The sequence below is a fragment of the Rana temporaria genome, chromosome 4, assembly GCF_905171775.1.
Source record: "Rana temporaria chromosome 4, aRanTem1.1, whole genome shotgun sequence".
Taxonomy (NCBI): domain Eukaryota; kingdom Metazoa; phylum Chordata; class Amphibia; order Anura; family Ranidae; genus Rana; species Rana temporaria.
In genome coordinates, this window is record NC_053492.1 from 179,043,804 (window position 1) to 179,066,829 (window position 23,026).

General features: G+C 41.2%; 1 protein-coding gene across 1 annotated transcript in view; it reads right to left on the reverse strand.

The window, feature by feature from the left end:
* PEX5L (peroxisomal biogenesis factor 5 like) overlaps positions 1-23,026 on the reverse strand; it is a 184,639-nt gene that overhangs the window by 84,711 nt on the left and 76,902 nt on the right. The window contains exon 4 of the mRNA XM_040349430.1: positions 17,799-18,008. Within this exon, the coding sequence (XP_040205364.1) occupies positions 17,799-18,008 (210 nt within the window). The remainder of the gene's footprint in view (positions 1-17,798; positions 18,009-23,026) is intronic.

Genomic DNA, 23,026 nt, shown 5'->3' on the forward strand with positions numbered 1-23,026 from the left:
TTGTTTTATGAATGAATCCCTTTAGAATTGTCAGAGCCGACAATTCATTATAGCCGCGTGTGAATTTTTAAATGACTTTTTTCCTTCAGAATGTCACTTTGTGCAGGGGGAGTTCTAAGTGCGGGAAAAATGCGCTATTTCACATGCTGACATTACACCCCCCCTAGGTACGAAATTTAAAGGAATATTTCACTTTTATTGTTTCACTTTAAGAATTATTAATTTCACTGCTCCCGAAAAAACGGCCGTTTTAAAAAATAAAAAAAGCATTGATACATGTTCCCTGGGGCAGGACTGAGGTCCCCAAACACTTTTTAGGACAAAACTTGCAGATTAGCCTTTAAAATGAACACTTTTGATTTCTCCCATAGACTTCTATAGGGAGTTCGGCGCGGCTTTACATATTAGTTTCAATGCGCCGGCTGCTACGCTGGTTCATGCGCCCAATTAAGCCTCCACCCGGAGTACTAATTAACGCATGAACCAGCGCAGCGCACAGAGCATAGTAAATCAGGCCCTAACTGTATAACATGATGCAAATATTGCACAACTGGCTTTAGAGCTAAAGCTGAACATTGCAGTTTTCCTATTGGCAAGTAGGTGCAGTTGACAGAATCCTCATTTGCCGTAGCTTAGTCAGCCAAGACAGTTATTCGAAGATTAGTATAGCGGAGAGGAACTGAGAAAACATACCTAAAGTGGATGTAAACTCTGTTATATCACTTATACCTATAGGTACGCCTTTAAGGCACTGTTTAGAAGATATTGCTGGTGAGGTCACTGGCGCTTGTGCTCTGAAGGTCCGGCATACATTGCCAGGCCTTCAGAGCATGTGCCGTAACCGGCGGCTCCCACACACATGCATGGGAGTGACATCATCGCGTCCCTGGCCATTCATGTAACTGGAGGCCACAAACCCGGAAGGAAGCCCTCTCAGCGGTGACAGAGCTGCGCTAAAGGGCTTAGTTTTGAGGTAAGTCTCTCATAATGTGCTAGTATGCGATGCATACTAGCGCATTATGACATTGCCTTGCAGGGGATTGTGTTTGTTTCTTAAAGTCAGGTTTCTAGTGCTGCCTGTATCCCCGTTAGGAAGTTTCACCACCTTGGTTTGTCCTGGTGACCATTATCATTGAAAGTGAATGTGGAAGAATATTACAAATTTTGGGTTGTGACCAGAAGAGGCATAGAGGGGAAATCTTCCAATGGTACAATAATTGATAACCAGGGAATCCATCACTTTCAAAAGATTTCCTCACACTTCCTGTTTTGGCTATGGGACAGGAAGTGAGGGGAAATAGGGGGATTCCTCCCACTGTGATATTGTATTCTGACAGTGGGAGGTGTCCCTGCCATCAGAATACAGTAGTACAATGATCATTGTTAGCTATATCCACTTGACCACACAAAAAAGTGACCAAAAAAAACAACTCGACAGGCTATTTGATTGATAGATTGACTTCAGTACAAACAACCTGCCCATAGATGGCCCATAGATGGCCTGCTAAACCAGCCGAATATCAATCTGTCTATGGCTGGCTTTAGTATATTATAGCACTTCTGACTGACCACTTAGAAAGGTATGTTTTATATGGAGTGTGTCTTAGAGCTCCGAATTCGAAGCTGAAAGCTGATATTATATACTGAATGCCCTAGGTTCAGGTGCTTCTAGGTGTGATGGACTGTGTTAGATATGAAATAAAATGAATATTTTATTGTGTTATGATTAGAACCACTGAAATGAAGTGTATATTTTCCTTGAGATGGTTCTTCCGATTTTGTCCTAAAGTTATGAATCCAGCATTATACAAGAACAGATCCTGCTATCCTCCATTACATGTGTGTCTCTATTCACTCCCCTGCATTCCTGGACTTTTCAAAGGAAATACCCTTCCCCCCATGCTCCTGTCTTTACAGACCCCAAAAGAAATTCTATGTAAACTGGTCTGCTTTAATGAGAGAACGTTTATGTCACGTGGATTTTCAAGAGGAAGTTGGCCATTTCCTGTCTTCCCCTCCTCCGCACTCAGACACGATGAAGGAAATCCTTGCTTTGGGATTATTGAAGGAACTCTGAATAGTGTAAAAAGAGACTGAATGGGAGTAATCAGTGGGTGGTATTGAGGATTGGTGGGTGTTTCTGTTTAATTGTGAACCAATGAAAATGCATTTTGTGCTTGTATGCTAAAAATAAAGGCAGCTGCTCATACGGCAGCCACGCTCTTGGCCGTTGAAACATTGGAAGGTGAGCATGTGGTCTGTTTTTATTCTGTTCATAGATTGCATTCATCCGGCAGAAATGTTTACCCCTGAGTTTATCATCAATTAAGTAATGATTCTTCATCAATTGGCGCCCAACATCGGTTCTTTGCTTTATTTGGGAAATGCAACGCGTCTGTGCGGGTGGAGACGGGCTGCTCACCTACACTTCGGTGCAGGCGTTTTGCGCTTCCTCAAATCAAAGACGAGATTTCTTGAGCAACGCTTGTAACCCTTTGTCCCGTCTGCCGGGTTGATACCTGTGTTTTTATGTTTAAGTGTTGTGTTAGTTTGAATGTGACTGTTTCAGGGGTCTATGTCTGTAGGTGGTGGCGGACAGTATTTTTCTTTCAGGGGTCCTGAGCCGGTGACGCATGGTAAGCGTGTCTTGGGGTGGAGATGTTTATGTGTGCATGTCTGTCCCGGGCTCCTTCCTATTATAAGCATCAGTGATTTACTGGTGTTTCGTTAAGTGAGGTAGTATGCACATGTCAATATGTCTGGTCTGAAAGAAGAGGATTTGGGGGTTCGATAGTCGCTAAGACGAGCGGACTGAGTTTTTCCTTGACTGAAGTTAGTTCAAGGTGGTGGCTTGGGTAGTCGAAACGGAATAAAGATAGCCACTAAGGAAGTTGGATCTTTATGGGTTTGCTATACATATGGCTTGTGCCATATGTATACCAAATCTCTTTAGTCAAAACGGAATAAAGATAGCCACTAAGGAAGTTGGATCTTTATGGGTTTGCTATGCATATGGCTTGTGCCATATGTGTACCAAATCTCTCTAGTCGAAATTAGAAGATTGGGGTTCGTTTTGCCTTCTTTTGGGGGGGCACTGAGGGTTTTACATTTTTGGGGTTAGTGGTTAAACTTTATGGGATTAAGCTAAATTGGGGTTACATTTTTGGGGTTAGGGGTTAAGAATTAGGGGCTGAAAGAGCCGTGTATTTTGTGTGTTTTGTGTTGTTTTATTGTCTGTCCGTGCGTTTTTTTTTACATGCATTCTTGTTCTGAGGGCTGTTAGCAGCCCACTTTAAATGGGAGACGAGCACACATGCTCTGCAGCCAATTTTTTTACCTTCCCCCCCCCCCTCCCCTCTCCAGCAGACTTTTTTTTTGGAGTTTCAGATTTCTCTGCTGGAGTAACGCAGGCAGTGATGGCCCCTACCCTCCCCCCCCTCCTTTGCAGCGTAAGCTGGCTGTGTGATAACAGCCGAGAGTGTAGCTGACAGTTTTTTTTTTTGTGTTTCTGTTTCTTTGATAGATAATGGTAACTTGCCTTTATTGATTTCAGAAAAACAGAAAAACATAGTGAGATAGTTTTTTTAAACAAAACACATGGGTCTGGTGTTCTCAGCAGCTGCTGATGTATCTTTTTGATTCACAGACCTTTGAGGTTTTTGGGATAACGCAGACTATTTTTATATCCGAATCTATGTGTACAATGGGGCTTATTGTTATTTTTGCTGGTTTTTTTTATATACTTCTGGGATGCCTCCCTGATATAATATATACTCCTGCCCCCTCCCTGGTGGGGGGATAGAACTGGGTGTGTGAGGAATGTGGGAGGTCCGGACCCCCGCATCCTGCCCGCCGTGAGCTCTGCCACATTTGCAAGTTGGAGGATAGCCCCCCTCTCTCCCCCCCCCAGGGACGACAACCTAGGAGACAGTTTTTTTTGTAACACAGAGTTTTTTTTTAACAAAAGGTTGACTTGGGATATTGCACTGTCTATGTCCGTTAGAGTCTACGATTTCAGTTGCTTTGTCGCAATTAATAAACGGTAATCAGAAAATAATGGGATATTTCTCCTGAGGTTTAAAAAATATGGAACAGACATTTGATGCACATAATAAGCAATTGTTAAGTCTTTATTTTACAGTTAAAATCTTCTACAGAGAATTAATTTAGGTGAATTATTTCGTCCCGTTTTTTATCCTTTTAATCGGATAGATTGAATGCGTGTTCTGTGGGGACCTGTCCCATCTGGGTTGCCCACTTACACTTACACTGACGATGCCATGCACTGTATTTTGACTTGATACATAGAGGGCTTTTTGCCAGTTTGGTTGTTGTAATGTGATACCCAGGGCCTGTTATTGTCTTAATTTCCCTCATGTTCTGCCCACGATGCCTGCTGGAAGCATGGGCCCCGCCCGACTGCTTGAGGCCGTGCCCCTTCCTTCCCCTCACGTTCTGCCCAACTGTATGCCCGGCTGGAGGAAGCATGGGCCTGCCCGGATGCTCTTCCCTGCTGAAGGCTTTGCCTCGTTCTGAACGCATATGGTGTCGCCTCGTACCCGCTGCCCGCTGCCCATACTGGATTCTGTGCCCTCCGGCCCACGGGCCTTCTTCTTCATGCCCTCCTTAGTCTGTCCAGGGGGGGGTAACTACAATGCCACTTCGCTGGACAGACACGTAAGAGAGGAGAATGATGTAGATGGGAGTGGCAGACCTACCTGGAGGTGGAATCCGCTCATGTACCCACTGTCATGTGTGCCCCGACCTCAATGCCTTGACCTCATGGGGTGCCCAAAAGCGGTAGAGAGAGTGTGTAAATCCTGGCGTTCATGACTACAGAAGCTGTGTTCACAAGTCACAAATGAGGGATGAGGAGATTCTGGGTATCACATTGGAACAGTAGAACATTTTACATAGTACATTTAAATGGTTTTATTCCACATGCTGTGCCATGCCATCCTCAGGGTTAAGTGGGTAAGTGGCCCCAAGGGGGGAGCATTCAATACATTATCCCTTTCTGAAATCTTGTTTGAGACAGTCTCTAGATTAGATTGTTATGAGCTATGATTATGTGACCGCTTTTGAAAATAGGTAACTAATATTCGTGTACAAGTTTTTTCTCGCATTCCTGATGTAGGTACCGATAATTACCAATATCCCCTGGGTGAGGATTAAGAGGTCCCTTCGAAAATATTCTCTGGAGATGAGTGATATGATGGACTGTGCCCACAAATCTGAATGAAATTATATATCTTTTTTCAAATACATGGGATTGTGACCACTGGGGTTTGTGGGTTGGAATATCTCAAAGGGGGGTCCCGGTTATATGGGGTAATTAGTTAATTAATGTCAGAGTGTAAAGAAGTTCTCTAATGAGATAATTAAGTTTAATTCTGCCTGTAAATGTTTATGAATATATTTACCCCAACAACTGAAAATGTATTATGACATGTCAAAGCATAAACATGGGATTAGAACAAAGGTTTAATGGGAAAATTGTTGATTGAGATTGTGTGAAGAATTGTATACAATTCAGTCAATGGTAAACAACATGGTATTTTATATTTAACTGAAATCCTACAGATCTGGTTGTAAGAATTAATAAGTAGAGGTTTGAGCAATGTTTACAACAGATTCTAAACTTGGGTTTGGTTTATTATAAGGTTCCCCAGGAAAAATATTAAAATATGAAAGTTATGTTCAATCTAAAAAACTTTATAAAAAATATTATTATAAAAATTGTAAAAATAAAATTAAAAAAATAAACAAGTGTTAAAAGTTATTATAAAGTGACATTTCGGATAAAATATAGATTATGAGTGACATTATCGAAAGAAAACAATGGTCGGTTCATGCGCAGGGACTGGTCAGTGGATTTCATGAGATTTGTCCTCTAAGCGATCTTTTGTCGCTATTGGAAGTTAAGGAATGTCATGTTATAATGTGGTGTACATGATTTTTGGCAGATGTACAAACCAAATATGTTTTAAAATTTTTGAAAAAGAGTTAAAAATGAGAAAAACGATGCAATTCGATTGGATTGTATATGGTCTAAAACTTGTACAATATGCTCCAAGCATGGGGGGGGGGAACAGATGTTTCCTCTTAAGAGCTTGTTTAAGTGATTTTCCCTAAGAAGATGCTGGAGATCAGATTACATGGTCTGACACACTGTATCAGTGCTAGCGTTGAAATCAGACACCCAGTGTAAACATCCTCAACTTTGCCTAGTTTGAAGGGAAAAATAAATAGATATCAGAGTTTATGTTAAGTAAACTATGGAAGCGTATTATGAGGGTAAATCTTTCTTTAATAATAAAAGGTAATTTATACACAATCATTAGAAGATCTGAAAGAAAGCCCTTATTAATAAAATATCTTTCTTTCTTTCTTTCTTTCTTTCTTTCTTTCTTTCTTTCTTTCTTTCTTTCTCTCTCATTCTTTCTTTCTCTCATATGTTACTAAACTGTGGGTTTTTGCACCATTTGGTTTGAAGAATACCTTACTTTGAGGGTGTCATTTTAAAGAGAATGAAATATGGTGTTAATCTGCATAGCTTAAGAAAGGTCAGTTAAAATAGTTTAAAAATAAAAATACAATATGGATAGATGATGCGGTATGATACAGCTATATTTATGGATTAAAGGGTCATCTTCCAGGTTTTGGAGTGACGAAGGTGTTCAGTCAGAGAGGGAAGTTGTGTTTTGTAGAAGGATCCCTATGAGATACAGTGAATCTTTAAGACTGAACCAAAGGCTGCTATGTTTGTTTAAACAGACATGCGACAAGAATATTCATGCTGCATGATCAGTCCTGAAAACTAGTGTAATGTAATAAATAAAGTTCCTTTAGGAAATAAAATATTTAGGACAGAGCCCAATATAAAATTAAAATGCTAATGAAGGGAAATATAGTAATTTGGTGGGAACGGATGCTTCTTTTTGAAATTTAACTTAGTAATGTAAATGTAGATTGGATAAATTATGGTTGCAATGGTCAATAGAGGTTTGTTAACTATAAACAAGGATGCATTCCAGTATATTACTGAACACCTAGAGGCCACTTCACAAATGACTTTGTATAAAATTATGGCCTTATACAGGATATTAGGTGAACAAGGGGGGGCATTTAGAATGTCACCTGCGGACAATATTTTGGGTGATAACACATTTGTGCTCAAGTATAGCAATTTTGTCTCTGTTTATATTGGTTATGATAATGTTTTGTTATATTGACCATGTCCTCCATTACCGTCCTTGTCTGTTAAGAAATAACAAAGAGAGTGAACTGATAAAATATTCATTTCAAGGGGGGGCTGTGATGGACTGTGTTAGATATGAAATAAAATGAATATTTTATTGTGTTATGATTAGAACCACTGAAATGAAGTGTATATTTTCCTTGAGATGGTTCTTCCGATTTTGTCCTAAAGTTATGAATCCAGCATTATACAAGAACAGATCCTGCTATCCTCCATTACATGTGTGTCTCTATTCACTCCCCTGCATTCCTGGACTTTTCAAAGGAAATACCCTTCCCCCCATGCTCCTGTCTTTACAGACCCCAAAATAAATTCTATGTAAACTGGTCTGCTTTAATGAGAGAACGTTTATGTCACGTGGATTTTCAAGAGGAAGTTGGCCATTTCCTGTCTTCCCCTCCTCCGCACTCAGACACGATGAAGGAAATCCTTGCTTTGGGATTATTGAAGGAACTCTGAATAGTGTAAAAAGAGACTGAATGGGAGTAATCAGTGGGTGGTATTGAGGATTGGTGGGTGTTTCTGTTTAATTGTGAACCAATGAAAATGCATTTTGTGCTTGTATGCTAAAAATAAAGGCAGCTGCTCATACGGCAGCCACGCTCTTGGCCGTTGAAACATTGGAAGGTGAGCATGTGGTCTGTTTTTATTCTGTTCATAGATTGCATTCATCCGGCAGAAATGTTTACCCCTGAGTTTATCATCAATTAAGTAATGATTCTTCATCATAGGGACACCTAATAAAAAAAGCAATGTGCAAATGCAAACTTTACTTCAAAGGGAAGTGTCAGGTTTAAATAATAATCATGCGCTATTTGAGATACTTTTATCTGAGGATAGTGGATTAGTTGGAAAGGGAAATTAATAAAAAAGCAAAGAAGAATATGCACAACATTTTAATTAGCAGTCAAATCTTTAAGCCTGTGGCAGGGGCCTGTTCCTCCCAGTGATTTGCAAGTGACACTCCGGCTGCCAGGCCCGTGGCAACCATCTGTCCAGGGGCACTTTACCCACTCTAGCTGGAGTGGCGACGAGTTGAGTTAGATTATTGCTGAGAGCAGGCTTGCTCTCCTTCATATCCAAGGCCTGATACTAAAGTTCTCTCTATGCTCATCAACCTTTCTCTGTTGTGTGCCATGTTGATGTTGGCCGTGTTGGGCCTTGAAATAAAGCATTGGAAACTTATTTGACACTCACTTTTTATCCACACTCACAAGTATCACCCCTAGACAAAAATTAAGAGGGCAACTTAATACGCCAATCCCAAACTAATCAGCGGCTCCTTCGGGGGTGAGCGCTACACGAGTATATATAATAAAATAGATAATAGTCACAGTTAGAAGCTACAACGGGAAATCGATAGGACTTCCGTTTCTAGGGGGGAGTGGTGTAGACATGGCGGCGTGAGACTGCTGGAGATCGGAGCCTAATCTATATCACTGTGCACCCATCAGTAGACCGACTGAAAGAAACTTTTAACCCCGCGGTTAAGAGACATAGATCCCCGCTGAACATCTGACAGACTGATAAGCTGAAAAGAGATGTAAGCCGGAGGTAAAAGAAAGCATCAGTCTGGCGGCTAAGAGACACAGACTCACGCTGAACAGCTGATTTTCTGACAGGCGGAATAGAGAGAGCCTTTTGAGCTAGTGGAACCCGCTGCCTAAGAGCATAGACCGTGGCTGGAAGAAATCTTATGTCCCGCGGCTAAGAGACACAGAGCTACACAGAACAGCTGATCGGACAGGCGGAACAGAGAGAGCCATACGGAGCCAGTGGAACCCTGCTGTTTAATAGCATAAACCTCCGGAGTACAGAGAGGAGGAGAGAAAGGGGGGCCAGTTGAAGCAGGCTGTGTAAAGCGTCTGTAGCATCTGTGGTGTAGTGGGCAGTAGTAGAAAGGAGGAGCGTGTTAGCAGTGGAAGCGAAGCAGAGCGGAGGTGTGTGCCGCAGATGAATGGACATTTTGCACGTGCAGCTGCTGGTGAAGGGAAACGGCTGAGAGCGGGAGGTAAGCTGGTCTGAGAGCCCCCAGCAAACTGAGCTATTAAACTGATTTATTGGTGTGTCCCATGTCGAGGCGGGGGAGAAACCCTGGAGTCCCATCCACGCCATCACATTCCTACATAACGAGGTACTTAACGGTAAAAAAGGACCTTAAACAAGCGACTGATAGTAGCGGAGGTTTAGTCCTTATACAGGAGCCATACCTTGAAGCTGCGCAGCAGGGGGGTACTCAGGATCCAGTTATCCCAGGCCCACAGGGTGAAATAGTTATGCGGTCGGAGGAGCCAGAGAAAGAAAAGGAGCTCCCAATGGCTGATAGAAACAAAGAAGAGGTACAGGTATGTTCTCATACAATATCTATGATACAAGATAAGGGGATAGAGCAGGATATTTTTCAGCTCAAACAATTAATTCAGGCTCTCCCCACTAAGGATGATATACATCAGTTAATGACCAGTATAACTGGATCATTAAGAGAAGAGATTTTGGAAGTTCAGAATAAAATTGAGACAGTAGATCTTAAAGTGCACAACGTGGAACAGAAACAAAATTTGTCAGATAACCGCATAGAATTGTTAGAGGAAAAGGTTCATGTCCAACATCAACGGATGATATTTTTGCAATTACAGTCAGAGGAATTTGAGAACAGAAGTAGAAGGAATAATGTTCGGATAAAAGGTATTCCGGAGGAGGTAGAAGGGGTGGCACTAAAAGAAACTGTTATGGCTATTTTTAACCAACTATTAAAACTCCCCCTAAACTCGCCTATAGAGCTGGATAGAGTACACAAAGTGCCCACGACTCGTAACCCTGCACACACTAAGCCCAGAGATGTCCTGTGCAGAATACACTTTTTTAGGGTTAAAGAGGATATACTCAGGGCTGCATGGCAAGAAGGTTCAGTAAAGTATTTGGAGAGCGAGATTCAGATATACCCGGATCTGTGTAAATACACGAAAATGAGGAGACGTATATTAAAGCCCCTATTGGAGTACTTATTGAATAAAGGGGCGACATATAGATGGGGGTACCCACTCGCGGTAATCATAAAGAAGGATGGTCAAAGCTATAATTTGAGAGATCCTGGCCAACTCCCAGAACTGTTTAGGTGGTTGAAGTTGGAGCCTATCGAGATCCCTAATTGGACAGATTTGCCAGCAGCAGGAGAATTTTTTTTCTAGAAGAAGATAATTGGACTAAAGGAAAAAGGAATGGAGTTAGGCTGGAGTGAAGGGGGAAGAGAAGAAAAGAAAAGAAAAGAAAATTAAGACTGATTTAAGACGGAACTGCAATCATTTTTTTTTTTTTTTTTTTTTTTGGGTGCAGGTAAAAGATATATAAGTGACAAGACTATCTAATATGGGTGAAAATACAAGGGAAAACACTAATCTGGAGTTAGGATTTAGAAGAGTCGAAGTAGAATGTTTCCATTTGTATTAAACCTGGTTGAAGGCATAAGGGGAAGTAACCCCCCCACCCTTTTTGTTTTTGGTTTTTTTTTAGGGGGGGAAAGGGAGAGGGGGAAATGTACAAAAATGTATAAAAAGAGTCAATCAGCATATGACCTGGAAGGAAAGGGAAGGGAGAAGAGGAATTTATTTATTTATTTTTTTTAATTTAATTTTTTGGCTTTCTTCCTCTCCTTTTGTTGTGGGGTAGGTAAAATATATACAATTGATAAGAGTATCTAATATGGTTAAAAAATATAAGGGAAAGCAGGTATCTGGAATTAGGACTCAGAAGAGTTGAAGTAGAAGGTTTCCCATAATTTTTTTTTTTTTTTTTTTTGTGAAGTACTGGAAATGTACTGTTTTTTTTTTTTTTTTTTTTTGTGATATTGGGGGTGGGTCTATAGGGGGCAGGATCAACTGCTGGGGTAGTTTTTTCCTTCTTGGTATGGGTAACATATAATAGCATGGTACATAAGTAGTTACAGTGGAACAATTCATAGTAGAGTGTTGCCCCTAGATCCCGGGGGGAGGGGAGTATGGGTGATTGTGAGGGTGTATATGTCTTGGGGTATATTCATTTTTTTTTTTATGTTTGGGGGGGGGTAGGGAGGGGGGGGGGAATTCACAATATTTTGCACAGATAATGTTTTCACGGACAATAGGGGTCCCAGAATATTGTAAGTAATATGTGTGTATATATATCGGCAGGGTTGAGCTGATATTATGTTGGCACTGAGGTTATACTTGTGTTATGAGTTATGTGTATGAATGGTAGGGGAGTTGGTATATATAAATATCAATGTTGGTATAGGGGTACCTGTTTTTTTTTTTTTTTTTTTTTTTTTTTTTGGGGTAAAGGACTGGTAATAGGGGGGAGGGGGGGTAGGTTGTAAGGGGTAGTACACAGGTTTGTTGGATCACTAGAGCACTAGGCTATAAAGGAAGGGTAACACTTGATGAAGGGGGGGAATTATTAATATAAAGAGGGGAGGAATTTAATTAAGATAAAGGGGGGGAGGGAGGGGGGAAGGAGAGGGGGGAATAAGGGGAGTAAAAGGGAGGCATATTAAGGTTTGTTTTTTTTTTTTTTGTTTTTTTAGCTTCCCCTGGGAGAGGAGGGCTACTCTTAAAAGGTACTACTAGTAAGGGACACCCCCAAGGTGGCAGGAAGGATAGCAGGGTTAGGGGTTCTTTTATTTTTATTTTTTTTATTTTTTGGGGTTCCATAAGAGTCTAAGTTTAACGGTCATATCTTTCAAACAGCATTGTTGGGAATAAGCAGTGGGAGTGAAGGGGGCTCAAGGGAAGGGATCAAAAGGTGATGTTAAGGTAATAAGAAGCGGGTAAAAAGTGGGTGCAAGGGGTGGATAGGAAGGCTCAGATCGCTGCTGTGTTTATTTATTCCCCCCTATTTCAACGTCTCTCCTCCAAGTGGAGGGAAGTCGGAGACGTTTAAGACTTTTTTTTTTTTTTCTTTTTCTCTCTCTTTTTCTTGTTTGTGCCTTTTTTTTCTTTTTTTTTTTTTTGAGGTTTCTTATAGTAGGCAAGTAGTAGGCAGAGTTGCCAGGGCATAGTGCCTACAACTGCCTTGAGAGTATAACACGCAGGGTACTGGAGGATCTAACCAGACCCTAAGGAACTTGTAATATTAATTTATTTATTGTCTTTTTTTATTATAATTTATTTATTTTTTTTTTTTTTTTTTTTTTGAGGTTTAAGTTGTTTTTTTTTCTTTTTTTTTTTTTTTATCTCCCTGTGGTCCGGTCTTATCCCTTATCCCTCCACAGGGCCGTCTGGGGAGAAATTAGGGTAGGAAAGATGACGAAGTGTATCTTTACTTCGTACAATGTGAAAGGGCTAAATAGTCCGGAAAAACGCACTAGATTATTGGCGGAGTTAGGTAGATTAAAATCTCAAATTATTTTTCTACAAGAGACACATTTTAGAAATGACAAAATTCCTAGACTAGGGAACCGTAGGTGTATCATAGCGCATCCCAAACATCAAAAGCTAACGGTGTAGCAATTATGATGTCTAACCAGGTGCCATGGAAAGAATCTAAGATAACTCAAGATGAGTCAGGGCGCCTTCTTATTATAAATGGAGTCTTGTATGAACAAAAGGTCACTCTGGTCAATATGTACTTACCTAATGAGGATCAAATAACTGCTCTAGAAACATATATGGATTTGGTTCACCAAAACAAAGAGGGAATTGTCATACTGGGTGGGGATCTGAATATTGCATTGGATCCCACCTTAGATGTCTCAAAGGGAGTGTCTCACTTGTCCTATTCCAAACTTCGGAGGGCGAAAAGATTATTGCAAGACTTACAGATGATAGATACCTGGAGAACGTTAAACGCGTATGAGAGAGATTATACTTTTTTTTCTGCAAATCACAAAACGTATACTAGAATCGACTATATTTTTACATCTCAGAATGCAATAACATGCATAGTGGAAGCCTCAATAGGCCCATTCACATTGTCAGATCATGCTCCAATGAGTTGTACTATGGAATTGGGCGAGGCAAGTCCGAAGGAATGGAATTGGAGGATGAATGAGACACTCATAAGGGAACCCGAGTATGAACACAAAATTAAGCAGGAACTAGAGTTTTTTTTTACTATCAATGAGTCAGAAGAAATATCACCATTATGTAGTTGGGAAGCTCACAAATGCTATATCAGAGGTATGTTGATAGCATTAGGGGCCCATAGGAAACGTGTTCTAGGTGCTAAAATGGAGACATTGTTGAAAGAGATTGGGGTATTAGAACTGGCACATAAGAAATCACAAACCCAGCAAGTAGAAGAAAAACTTATGAGGCTACGAGAGGAATTAAATGGGTTATTGATGGATAGAGCCAAAGCAAAACTAACACGATGTAGACGGGCGTATTATGAATACGGAAATAAACCTAGTAGAATGCTGGCAAACGCCTTAAGAGAAACTCGGGCTAGGAACCATATTGAACAGATAAAAACACAGGGAGACATTTTGGTGAAATCTACTAAGGATATAGCAGAAGTATTCAGAGAGTATTATACCAAATTGTATAAAATAGAAGGGCAACAGGAAGTAGTAAGGAGGTCTAACCGAGAACATCAGGCAAAAGAGTATGTAGAGGCATCAGGGCTGCCCGGGCTGTCGGAAGAGGAAGCAGGAGGGATTGATGGGCCAATTACTATGGAGGAATTTTTAGAAGCCATACAAGTAATGAAGCCAGGTAAAGCGCCTGGTCCCGACGGGTATACACTGCTTTATTATAAGACGTTCTCGGAGAAATTGGCATCAACATTTTTGACGGCCTTTAATTCAATAAGGGAAGGGCAGGAGATGCGAGAAGAGACATTGATGGCTCATATTACACTACTCCCTAAGGAGGGCAAAGATCCAACTAATTGTGCCAGTTATCGGCCAATTTCACTATTGAACGTTGACCTTAAGATCCTGACAAAAATCTTGGCCAACAGATTATTAGGATATATTCCAGCAATTATACACCCAGATCAGGTGGGGTTTACTCCTGGTAGAGAGGGGAGGGAGAATACCCAAAGGGTAGTAGGAGCGATTCATACAGCGCATGTTCAAAAGAAGCCGTTAGTGATTATATCTGCCGATGCTGAAAAGGCATTTGATAGGGTAGACTGGACATTCCTGAGAGTGGTGTTGCAACATATAGGGTTGAGAGAGGGGATGTTAAATTGGATTAAGAGTTTATATACATGCCCTAGGGCAAGAGTCAAAGTAAATGATATGATGTCTAAACCTTTTTCAATTAGTAATGGGACACGGCAGGGATGTCCACTCTCCCCTATCATATTTGTTCTTACGGTAGAACCATTGTTGAGGACAATTCGGGCTAATACAGATGTTAGGGGTTTGGTAACAAAAGGAAGAGAACATAAAGTAGCGGCCTATGCGGACGACTTGCTATTTTTTATAACTTCGCCAGGAATATCTCTACCAGTATTGCTACAAGAATTACGCAAATACGGAGAGCTATCTAATTTTAAAGTAAATTATGGCAAGTCCGAGGCAATGGGTGTGGAACTGAGCGAGAAACTGAAACAGCAATTAGTGGGGAATTTTGGATTTAGGTGGACGGATTCATACATAAGTTATTTAGGGACCAAAATACCAAACAAGCTGAGCCAAGTTTTCGAACTCAATTTTGCACCCTTAATCCGGCAAATAAAATTGGACTTTGTAAGGTGGGATAAAGAGGTATTCACGTGGTTTGGAAGAATAAATATCATTAAAATGAATGTGATGCCCAGATTGTTATACCTATTCCAGACTCTACCCATTAAGTTACCGGCCGGATTTTTGAGAGATATCAGTTCTAGGTTTGTGAGATTTATCTGGGCAGGGAAAACCCCGAGAGTACGCAGAACGGTGCTGACTCTACCTAAAGAAAGAGGAGGGGTGGGACTTCCGGACCCGGAAAGCTACTATGTAGCAGCACATTTAATGAGAGTGGTAGAATGGTGTATAGCGGATAAGGAAAAACCATGGATACAGATGGAGCAAAATATAACTGATATACCCTTGGAGGGAATAGTGTGGATAGAGGAGGGGGTGATACCAAAGGAGGTGAAGGGACATCCCACGATAGGAGCTACAATCCAGGTCAGTAAAAAAGTATTCAAGAAAACAAAGATGTCGGTACACCCAAGTCCTATGACCCCAATTTTGGGGACACCAAGTTTTGAGCCAGGATTGGTAGACCAACGGTTCAAAGAGGTAAGGCAGAGGGGAATTAGTAGGATGGTTCATTTTTCAAGGAATAATTATGTAATGACTCGGGAGGAGATCGAAAGTGAGTTCTCGGAAAACTTGGACAGTTTCAGGTTAATACAACTCAAAGCATATATACGGGTAGCCACGCAACATATGGCAGAATTACGAATGTTATCTGACTTTGAAAAGATATGTTTAAAGGGAGAGCCTATGAGGCACTTACTTTCTGCTATGTACGCGATGGTGGTAGATCTAGGAGCTCCACAAGAATTGGCTTTTTTAAAAGCATGGGAGAGGGACCTAGGAATGACTTTCTCGGAGCTACAGAAAAAGAAAATACTGCTATTTACCCATAAAGCCTCGATGGCAACTAAATATCAGGAGGGAGGGTACAAGATCTTAACCAGGTGGTATAGAACTCCGGCAGTATTGAATAAGATGTTTCCTCAAGTGTCTAATCAATGCTGGCGGTGTCAAAATGCAGAAGGTACCATTTTACATATTTTTTGGGAGTGTTCTGGAGTGCGAGATTTTTGGAAGATGGTGGCTGAAACAGTAAAAAAAATCACAGATGTGGCTCTTGTAGAAAAACCGTCAGTGTTCCTTTTGCATGACATCCCGTTATCCAATGAAAAATACAAAAATTCTTTGATGAGACATTTACTTACGGCAGCAAAAGCATGCATCCCGAGTCTTTGGAAAAGTACAGTAGCTCCAACAAAAATGCAATGGATAGGGAGAATAACGGAGATTCAACAAATGGAAAATCTGACTATGATATTAAAAGAACAGGAAGGGAAATATCAGGAAGTATGGTCACCATATGAGGAATATAAGAAACAGAATCCATAAGGGGGTGCAAGGGGGGGGGGGGAGGGGGGACCGGACCACAGTGGGAGGGGGGGGGGTTTTTTTTTTTTTTGTTGTTTTTTTTTTTTTTTTTTTTCCTTTTCTTTTCTTTTCTCTCTGCTTTTGTTTTTATTTATATTTAAACAGCATAGGATAAGAAGGGTGTGGCTGAGAATGGGGGGGGGGGGGCTCAGTCGGACAGAAGGTAAAATGTTTTTGTGCTAATAATATAGAGTGATAGTTGAGCTGTTCAGAATTAAGGGATAACCAGTGGTAAAGAGGATAGGTGTAAAGAATGTAATAATCAGAGAAGTGGATGTAAACTGTAATTTGAAATATTGACATGTGACTGTGTATTAGTGCTTAATGTTGTTAGGATTGCTGTTAACAAAATAAAGAATTTAAAAAAAAAAAAAGAAGCTACAACGAATGATGGCTTTTAGTTGCATCTGTTAGTTACCATACAATGCTGACCTTTTTGGTCCAAAATGCCCTTTCTGGTTATGGCACCCTTGGCATTGGTGCCCATATGTACTGAGCACAGTATTTGTGCAATTGAAAATCTTTGCAAATTGTGCTGTTGCCCCATTTTTTTGTCTGTACAAAGGCTACATGAACCATCTGCCCTTACTCAAGATGTTATGTTTTATTTCTTATCAATTGTGTTTATATATTTGTGTGCATTTTTTAATTTATTTTTTATGAATAGTGCTAGGAAATTGGATAACTTTTCAGGATCTGGTCCTTAAAGAGGTTCTTCCCCCTGTTTGAAAATAAAATAAACGTCGGCAGCTACAAATACTGTAGCTGCCTGACTTTTATTAAAAGGACACTTACCCATCCTGGAATCCAGCACTGTCCTCACCTTGGTTAGTTCTTCTCTGGTCTTTTGCCCCCCAGAGCCAGAATGTTAACTGTGGGAAGCTGGCTGTGACTCCTTGTGGCTTCACAGCTGGCTTCCCACTGAGCATGTGTGAGCCACGCTGCACTTTCTGAATGCAACGTAAATCCGCGCAAAGCACGTCGGGAAAATAACGTCGGGAGCATGCACAGTACGTCCGGCGCGGGAGCGCGCCTAATTTAAATGGGACTCGCCCCATTAGATTAGGCACGCCTTGCGCCGGACGGATTTAAGTTACACCGCTCAAAATTTCTAGGTAAGTGCTTTGTGGATCAGGCACTTAGGTAGAGATTTTGCGGCGGTGTAACTTAAATAGGATAATTTAAGTTACGGACGGCTTTTGTGGATCAGGCCCTTTCTTTTTAGGGTGAAGTTCTGCTGTAAATTAAGAGTGCCAAGCACCAAATGGTGGTAGTATTTTTTTTTTAAGTTAGGTCACGAGATCAAGCAAACGCACGACCTGATTAACTACAAATAAGCTGCGAAAAGCCCAAAAACATGGAGATAAGTTAGAAAATAACCACAGAAATAATTTGAATATCTATGAATAATTTCTAAGTAAATAGCAATGCAAACATTACCTAAATCCAAAGATGATTTTTCTGGAATTCTGACAGTTTTTGTGCTTCTCTCAGCTTCAGATTTGATGAGGTCTGTTTCATCCACTTTCTTTTTAATGGATTGTCCTTTGGAAGATTCCCCTTTCAGTGCAGGTTCCGACTTTTTCCCTTTACTCTGGGTTGGGATAATTGGTTCACTTAGATCTAGAAGATCCAGTCCTGGTGATAACACTGTCAAATGATGCAAAATAAAATTAGGCTACAAATCCCAATTTGCCTGGTCTTCATATTGATCCAATGGATTTAGTACTTTAACTATCAGTAGTTTTGATTTTACTTGCTATATGCTTTTTCTAGGGCAGTGGCTCAGAATCTAATAAAGTCAATTATATCTAAGCAACTAGCATTTTCAGGAGGTCAGCAGTGGCACCCTTCTAACTTCCTTGCTGCACATGTGATCAGAATACATACAGTATATGGACCATGGATTCAGACAAAGGTATTGTACCAGTGGCGGCCCGTCCATAAGGGGTGCTCGGGTGCCGCCCCCCCCCCCCCTGGCAGTAAAGAAAAAAAATGTGTCCCTTTAAGAAAAAAAAATACCTGCAAGAGTGAGTTAAGGCTCTGCATTCCTAATAGTTGATTACAGTTTGGCAAGACTTGTGGCCGTCATCACCCCCCCTCCCCCCCCCCCCCGGTTATAAAAAAAAATATATGCAGAGTTTGGCAAGATTTGCGGCCGACAGCACCCCCCCCACCGCTTATTAACAAAATGGCGGTCGTCAAAATAATCCCCCCCCCGTCCCCGCACTTATTTAAATTTATTTTTTACATTAAGATTTATGCAGCAGCAGCAGCTTATTCACTTATACAACATTTTTACATTTTTTGTACATTGACAAAAAATTACTTCTATTGCATGCAATACCACATGTGGCCACATGTGGGGGCACCAGAGAGCCTCGGAAATACTCGGGGACAGCTTGGCTGAACTCGAAAACCCCCGGAAAGCCTCGGGAACAAAATATTTCTGAGTGTTTCCAAGTGATTCCGAGTATTTCCAAATGGCTCCGAACCGTTCTGAGTGTCACCGACATCCCAAATGTGGTACTGCACACTTAATTGGCTTGAATCCTAATTGTTTTTGCGAGACAACACTCGCAAACCGAGTCAGAATAAAAAAAAAAAGTTGCTCGTCTTTCAAAACACTCGTTAACCGCGTTACTCATAAATCAAGGTTCCTCTGTATACAGCTTGGGATGAATAAGCTGGTATAGTTTAAAAGCAATATTAGCTGTTCTAGCACATGCCTAATTCATCTGGGTTCTTCACAAGTCCTGACATCCAATAGTGAAGGAAATGAAAGATGTAAACATAACACTTTCTTGCAGACACTGAAAGCAGCTGGTCTTGGTCATTTGGGGCATTGTGCTGTAGTAAATTCTAGTCAAATAATTGCGTGATTACATGCCACAGTTATTATTAATTCATACAAGTTAACCAAATTCATGTCCATCCGTATTAGCAAAACTGAGCTTATTTAAACTTGTCGTTACAAAACGATTCTATTTACTGATCTCCTGGGACCTCAACAGACTTCCAGACTGCTGTACATGACTATTACTATGAACACTGTGCGTGAAACTCAGCAAACCACATCCGAGTGGCCTGCTGCTTGCTGAGCTTAATATAGCTGCAGAGAAGTTAAATCCTATTTCATTAAAGGAAGCCTACAGGCTGCGTAGAATGCACTACTTACAACCCAGTACAAATTTATTAAGAATTATGCATTTATTTGTTATACTTTGCTCAGTAGTAACATCCAACGGAGCAAGTGGAGTCTTCTGTCATATGTGGTCATGCCTGTTAATAGACAGCTCTTCCACATGAATAAGCATTAAAGTGGATGTAAACCCTCACATATACCCAGTAAAGTGAACAGCCTCAGATGCTACACAGAGATTAAATAAATATCCCTGCATACGTTTTCTGCTGTATCTGCTGTCTTTTTTTTTCTACACTCTTTGGAAAGTGCAGATCGTGTTAGAAATCTTTCTTCCTCTTTCAGCAGTGGGTGGGGAGTCTGAGCTCACACCGTATGAGAGCTGATTGGAGGAAAGGCACCCCCCCTCCACAGAGGAACGAAGGAACATGCAGAGCTGTAATATGAATAGATAAGCTCCCTGCTTATCTCCCTCTAAGTTCCCTCCTCAACACAAATTTTCAACTGCTGTTATCTCATGTGTCAGAGAACATGTCAAAAGTGACTCTGCTGATAACAGAGGAGCGAAGCACCAAAGAGAAATGGCACTTAGAGCTTTGGAGAGAGATGAGTAAACTCTACATATATATGTGCCTAGGTCAGATTTTATGAATGGGGTTTACAATCACTTTAAGATAATTTCAAGGATCAGCAGGTCATTCTAACATTGTGTACTTGCAGAGAGGGATCATGATTCAGTCACCCAATCAGCAGCAAGGAATTACATTACACCATCCATTGCATGTACTCTATATTCTTTAATGTGGAGCAGTTACGTTTAGAATAAAATAGTCTCCCAGGGAGCATCAATAATATATTTATGTAGTCCAGATCTATAGTAAGGGTTAAGGTTTTTTTTTTTTTATATATATATTTTTTTAATTCCAACAAGGTAGTATGTGGGCAGTTTTAAATGAAATTTTATGCATGTTTGTGTCAATATTAGCAACTGTACGATACCAACTGTCTCCTATTTAAAATGTAATAGGCATCCCTTTTCAAAAAATTACAATCAGATGTGACCCTGAGCCTCTGTTCATTCCTAGGCGTTTTGGGCATTTCTCTGCTGTAATCCTCTGCTCTAAAAACACCCAACAAGACAAATCCCATTAATTTCAATAGCCCCTGTTCACATCTGAGCGTTTTGTCATCTAAAGCAAAACGGCTGAAGCTCAAAAAAGTACTCCTACAGGCTTTTGAGCTCTTATTTTTTTCTGCCTCGAAATGTCCCTTCATGTTAGCCAATGTGTCCATGCACACTATAGCTTTTTCAGGCGTTTTCAGGCATATGCTTCTACAGGCAGAACCCCCCCCCCCCCCACCAACAAACTCATGTTTTTGAGAGGAGCTAGTGCCCCAAAGAGCTCAAAAGAGCTCAAAAACGATCAAAGAAGCTCGAAAACGCGCAAAAACGCTTGTTACAGCTTTTTGTTTTGTTTATACAGTGGTTAACGCTTATGCTCAAAAAAGCTCAAATAAGCTTATCTCAATACAGGGCACTTAAATCCCCTTCCTGCCCAAGCCATTTTTCAGCTTTCAGCGCTGTCACACTTTGAATGAAAATTGCGCAGTCATGCAACACTGTAACCAAATGAAATATAATTATATATTTTTTCCCCACAAATAGAGCTTTCTTTTGGCAGTATTTAATCACCTCTGACGTTTTTATTTCTTGCGCTATCAACAAAAGAAGAGTGACAAGTTTGAAAAAACACAATATTTTTAACTTTTTGCTATAATAAATATCCAAATATATTTCCTCCCTTTAGGCCGATATGTATTCTTCTACATATTTTTAGTAAAAAAAATCACAATAAGCGTCTATTGATTCGTTTGCGCAAAAATTATAGGGCCAGATTCTCGTACCTGCGGCGCAGCGTAACGTAACCCGTTTACGTTACACCGCCGCAAGTTTTCAGTCTAAGTGCCCGATCCACAAAGCACTTACCTGGAAACTTGCGGCGGTGTATCGTAAACACGTCCGGCGCAAGGCGGCCCAATTCAAATGGGGCGGGTACCATTTAAATTAGGCACGCTCCCGCGCCGGACGTACTGCACATGCTCCGTTCGCAAGTTTCCCGACGTGCTTTGCGCAAAATTACGACGTGCCGACGTGTTGAGAATCGCGACGTGCGTAACGTACTTACGCCGGGAAAACAAAAAAATTCAAAAGCGACGCGGGAAAGACGGGCATACTTTAACATGGTGGAGTAATTTTACACCATGTTAAAGCAGCCCTATCTTTGCGACGGGAATCTAAGACTAGCGCAGACGTAACGACGGGAAAAACCTTTGTGGATCGCCGTAACTGCTAATTTGCATACCCGACGCTGGTTTACGACGCGAACTCCCCCCAGCGGCGGCCGAAGTATTGCATCCTAGGATCCGACGGTGTAATTCAATTACACCTGTCGGATCTTAGGGCTAGCTATGTGTAACTGATTCTATGAATCAGTCGCATAGTTAGAACGGCCCTAAAACAGAGATACGACGGCGTATCAGGAGATACGCCGTCGTATCTCTTTTGTGAATCTGGCCCATAGCGTGTAAAAAATAGGGGATAGATTTATGGCTTTTTTATTATAATTTTTTTACTAGTAATTGCGGCGATCTGCGATTTTTATTGTGACTGCGATATTGCGATGGACATATTGGACACTTTTGATACTATTTTGGGACCATTCACATTTATACAGCAATCAGTGCTATAAAAATGCACTGATTACTGTGTAAATGTGACTGGCAGGGAAGGGGTTAACACTAGGGGGCGATCAAGGGGTTAATTATGTGTCCTAGGGAGTGATTCTAACTGTAGAGGGAGGGGACTAACAAGGGAAGTAGACCGATCGGTGTTCCTCTGTACTGGAAACACACAATCGGTCTCCTCTCACCTAACAGGACATGGATCTGTGTGTTTGCACACACAGATCCACAGTCCTGCACTGTTATCGGGCAATCGTGGGTGCCCAGCGGACATCGCATCCGGCATCTTTACCCGAGTTACACGCGTGCGTGCGTGCTCTGCCAGTGGTGCGTACACGCCCCCTAGAGGGCAGAGAAGCTGAGGACATCAAATGACTCCTGGCCAGAACGAGAGCCGCACCGCCCAGCCGTCATTTGACGGCCGGCGGGTGGCAATCCGTTAAAGGAGCTTGAAGCTTGAAGAAGCTCAATAAATGACTGGACAGCAAAAGAAGCAGCACAGTGATAATCTTATCTCTGTCACTATGCTTTCCCTTCCTATTGGAATGCTTCTTTTCAGCACATAAATTGATTGGTTCCTTGTTCTGCATCTTCCTCTTGCAGCAATACCCCCACAGAGGGCGCAGGTAAGTATTGGATTCCCCTACTGCTTCCAGTGATGATCTGCTCTGTAACTAGACCCAGCAACACACCAACACATCAGTGGTGATAAATGGGCTTTATTAAAAGCAGCAATAAGCTATGAAGAAAGAAGAAGGCGGTTATCAAGATTCACAATATTAAA